The sequence below is a fragment of the Mus pahari genome, chromosome 13, assembly GCF_900095145.1.
Source record: "Mus pahari chromosome 13, PAHARI_EIJ_v1.1, whole genome shotgun sequence".
In the NCBI taxonomy this organism is placed as follows: Eukaryota; Metazoa; Chordata; class Mammalia; order Rodentia; family Muridae; genus Mus; species Mus pahari.
Genome location: NC_034602.1, coordinates 92,061,519 through 92,066,228, shown reverse-complemented (window position 1 = coordinate 92,066,228; position 4,710 = coordinate 92,061,519). Strand labels below are relative to the sequence as shown.

At 45.6% G+C, this 4,710-nt stretch overlaps 1 protein-coding gene across 7 annotated transcripts in view; it reads right to left on the bottom strand.

Moving 5' to 3' along the window:
• The window catches only part of Aff1 (AF4/FMR2 family member 1), a 161,771-nt gene that overhangs the window by 37,843 nt on the left and 119,218 nt on the right, over positions 1-4,710 (bottom strand). For all 7 annotated transcript variants that reach the window (XM_029544935.1, XM_029544938.1, XM_029544937.1 and 4 more), the window contains 2 exons: positions 4,003-4,047; positions 718-804 (listed from right to left, as the gene is read on the bottom strand). In XM_029544935.1, coding sequence (XP_029400795.1) covers positions 718-804; positions 4,003-4,047 — 132 coding nt within the window. The remainder of the gene's footprint in view (positions 1-717; positions 805-4,002; positions 4,048-4,710) is intronic.

Genomic DNA, 4,710 nt, shown 5'->3' with positions numbered 1-4,710 from the left:
CAGCCTGGTCTACAGAGTGAGTCCCAGGACAGCTAGGGCTATACAGAGAAACCCTGTTTCAAAAAACCAAAAAGAAGGGTCATGGCTCTTCCACAGCCACCGGGACAGCTCACAACCATCTAATACACCAGTACCAGGAGAGCCATCAACCTCTTCTGGTGTCTGTGGGCATGGCACAGACATGCTGCACACACAAAGTCACGCATGCAGGCGAAACATCCATGCCCATTAAAACAAAACCGAAAAATACTTTTAAAGTATAAGCCAAAAAGAAAAGGATGGCTGTTTTAATACATCACTGAAAATGAGCCAGTAGTCTGTTTGGTTGCTATGGAAACCAACACTGGCGTTAGCTGTTCACTTCACTTCAAAAAACTTTTAGGAAGTATGAGATAAACAAGGGTTTGTTATCTAGCGGATAAGCCCTCAAATGAGAAACTGCATGAAGAAGTTTTGAATGCTGCCAGAAATAAAGCCCTATACAATTCTAAGACATTCTTACTAGCATGGGAAGGAGAATAAATTATCTAAAAGCCTTAGGAAGTACCATAAAAGAAGCTAAACCATGACCTTTAGCCCAGTCTCCAAAGATTCCAGCGAGCACCGACCAGAGCACCACCCTGTATTCTTCTCACTGCGGTGGATACGGTATCTGCAGTACGCCCCTACACTTCTCTCTGCTCCAGATATTGTGCCTGTCGTGATTTATGGAATTACCTTTGTGGGGAAAGGAAATCTGGACGGCTCGGCTGTACTGGGCGTGTGTATGGCTGTCAGAGGCGGCGGCCATGAGTGGGTCATTTCCTAGAAAGAGATTTGGAAAAGGAAGGAAAGGAGAACATTAAGTGGAACATCCGAGTTCGTTTTCAACTTAAAATCACAAAGTGGCCAACACTTGTGCCAGGCTACACTGGAAGATGAAATTACAAAAAACTGACAAAAACAGCTTAAGAACATTAGATTAGAAACTGAACAGGGTCCAGCAAGAACACCACAGTGCGCAAGCGCTCCAGCAGGTGCCGCAGGCTGGGGCAGCTCTGGGAAGGGTGAGCCGAGAAAGGCCACCATTCGGCACATTCTGCCCCCAGCTTCTCCACTGCACTTCCGGGAATTATTGAAGTTCAAAGGAAGAACTTTCCTGTTTGACTTAAACAAACAAGTCATTGAGGCCACTTGCTCTGCTCGGGAGGGTTCTAATAGATTTGACCCTTCCCTGGCGGCACTGCTGGCAGGCTTCAGAGCAAAACTCTCATGGTCACTCCCTAATATCTGAGTTGAAGGCAAGGTTTCTAAAACTTAGAGATTAATATGCTCTTCAGCACAATCGTGGTATTTATGCTGCTTTGCTTAAACACTTAAGGGGAAATAGGTATTGTTGTTAAGTGTATAATCACAAACACCCACATATGTGCATGCACATGTGCGCACACACACTTAGATAAGCAGGGTGTGCAGAACTCTCCTCCCGGGTGTTGAGATTAGAACACTCGGGCCCCAACCAGGCACTCTGATCACGTGCCAGTGAGCTCTCTGCTCTTTCGCTCAGTCGGCATACTCCAGGTATGGAAGTCACCAAAGGGTGTGAAACATAATCCGAATGTTTCCCAATTACTTATTACAACCATGGTATTGTGACTTTTAACTACCAATTATTCCTAACATTACCCAAGACCTAAGGCTATGTCCTGAGAAAGTCCACAGCTGGGAAGTACGGCAACACCTGCAGACTCTAGGCTGTACTGTGGTAGTTGGAAAGAGCTTTCACACTTCCAAAACACATTAGGCATTAGGAGAATTGGGGCCATTACAAAGAAAAGAATGGTTGACTCCAAGCCATCTTACCGGCAAAGATGGACTACATGGGTACCTCTTTAGCCCAACTCTGCTAAGGCCCCACAGCTGTAGTCTTCTCTCCCTCCTTGCTCATTACACACACACACACACACACACACACACACACACACACACGAACCACCATGCCACTTCTCTAGAAACACTAACCTGTGGCCTTCTCCCCACACTATTCCTTCGCTCCCTACTTTGTTCACTCACCAGTCATCACATTGCAACTTTACTCCTACCCCTATCCCCACGGAAGCAATGGCTCTATCATCTTCACTGATATCCTAGTACCTAGAACCATATCTGGATACCAAATAATGCAAGCAATAATGCTACTCCCCATGAAGCCGTCACCTCAGGAGGCCATGTGGAGGTGATGCCTGAGTGTGCTCCTCCCCGGCCCCTGGGCACAGGGATCACATGCTAGTTCAGAGCCCTCCTTCCACCATGAGAAAGCCAATGTCAGAGAGAACATGGAACAGGGAGGCAGGGTTGGGTTTTCTCTGTGAAGAGGCCCATGCCACCTCCGTCTTGGGATGCCTTCCTCCACTTCTCACTTTTGATTCCCAAATGTGACTTTGCTCACATTTCGGTCCGAGCCTCCCCGGCAGAGTACTGGATGAGGAGACGGGGGTGGGGGGTGGGGGGGTGGCTGTTTTTACTAAGGGACAGTACTATGATGCTGTCATCCCTGAGCGAAGGATATGGTTTGTCTTCTACACATATCAAACCCCACAGCACAATGCCCATGGAGGCCCACCCTCTCTCTGTCACTCCGGGGTAAATGCAGAACAGATCATACCGTGCTTCAGAGAGGACGCTAAGTGGTCATCTATGACAAGTAATTTAGGATTTTGAGACGATGTGTGGAAAATTTCAGAATCATGAAGTGTAAAAGTTAATACCAAAGCCTGAGCAGAGTAATTATCCACCCTCCTTGCTAATTGGCGAGAACATCAGCTTTCGGTGGTTCAAAGCCTATCTCTGAGGAATGACTGCAAAGCCCCAGCTGCAGAAGGAAGAATGCCAGGCACAGACAGAACTAACACAAGTACTGTTCACACATTTGCTGAAATGCTGGTTCTGTTTGTTTTTAAAATAAAGAAAAATCACAAATAAAAAATATAGTCAGTATTCTTTCTTATTTACTGGCAGCATTGGTTAGTATTTTTGCAATGAGGATAGAATTAAAGTAAAATTTGGGGTAAGTTTTTAGAGAAAAACAATGAACAGAAGATTAAAATTCATAGATCCAGAACTTCCAAAGAACCAAATTTTACTATAAAAGCTACAAGAATACCATTAAGACCAACAGGACCAAATCATGAGCCACAGAGAAAGGAAGAAAAACACAGGAAAACACCCCCACCCCAGGTTATTACAATTACTGAATACAAGTAATAAATTAAGCTCTGAATTCCTGGGGGGGGGGACGGTCACATGACAATTTGTTCACGTCTCTGACTTGAGAAAAGCAAGCTCATAGTTCAAGAGAAGAAGCTACTAAGATTAATTTAGTTATTTTGTTGTTTGTTTTGTTTCGTCTTGTGCAAGAAAACCAGAGCGAGTGGGTAATGTGTGTGTGGCCACGTTTACAAGAGGTACTGTACATAATGATACATTTATAGCAGCAGGCGGGTAATGTGAGGATACATATGCGGGAGGTAATGTATATAATGATACATTTGCTGCAACAAGGTGTTCACACAACTCACATAAGCAACCAGACAAAAGCAACCCAATGTGGAAGTCTAAATATGACCATTCATTCATTCATTTCCCTCTGTGTGTGTGTGTGTGTATGTGCGCGCGCGCGCCCGCACAAGTCACACGATTCTCACTGCTTCTGCAGTGCACTGCTGGATTAAAGCAGCACTCACCTCCACTGATTCCAAGTTTCAAGATCTCATTAAAGAGGCCACAGGCACAGGTTTCACTGTATGAAAAGCAAGATCACAGACACGGACACAGGGCGATTTAACGCCTGGTACTGTCCATGCTACACCCATAGAGGGTGTTTCTTCTCTGGGAAATGAGCACAATCCCCAGCTTTTATGGGAAAGCAGAACTTCAGAAATTCATAAAACACTGATCCAAATTCTAGCAGTTTGTAAACTTCATTCATCTTCAAGCCCACACAGTAATTATCAACTAACTCACCTTCAGAATCTCTTCAACACAATGGACTTCATTGGAGTACGGCTGCTGCAAAGGAAACAAGAGAGAGCTTAATTTAAAAACCTTTCCAGTGGGACTGACTGCAGGACTAGGTACAGGTGTGGACCAGCCTGGGAAGGTTGGCTTCAGGACCTACCGTTTATTACCGGAGTGCTAGGAACTGAACAGTGGAAGAAGGGACCACCGACTCCAGCTAGGGGAAGAGCAAGAAGCTGGAGTCCTGCTCGCCCACACCCATCTGAATGTAACCGTTAGGTTGAAGGTAGCCGGGGAGAACAGTGAGGGTTGGAGGTCATAGCTCAGTAGTAAAGCACTTGCCTGGCTTGTGTTAAGGCCCCATCTCAACAAGGAAGAAGGGGGAAGGAGAGGATGAGGGGATGGGGGAGGACGGTATTAGTAAATCTGAGAGCACCAGATGAACAGAAATGGAGGCAAGAGTAATCAAGTAATGAAGCTGGCTACCCTAACATCCACTGAGAACCCAAGCTAAAAGAACATGGACATGGATGATGTCTGAACACTAGAGGACCACAAGGGCCAAGCCCAGGCGGGCAACAGCTCTTCATTACAGTTCTCTACAACTCATTCGATGTTTGAAGATTTCTATCTGTCTCTCTCCCTGTGTGTATGTGTCTGTCTTTCTGTGTGTGTGTGTGTGTCTCTCTGTGTGTGTGTGTGTGTGTGTGTGTG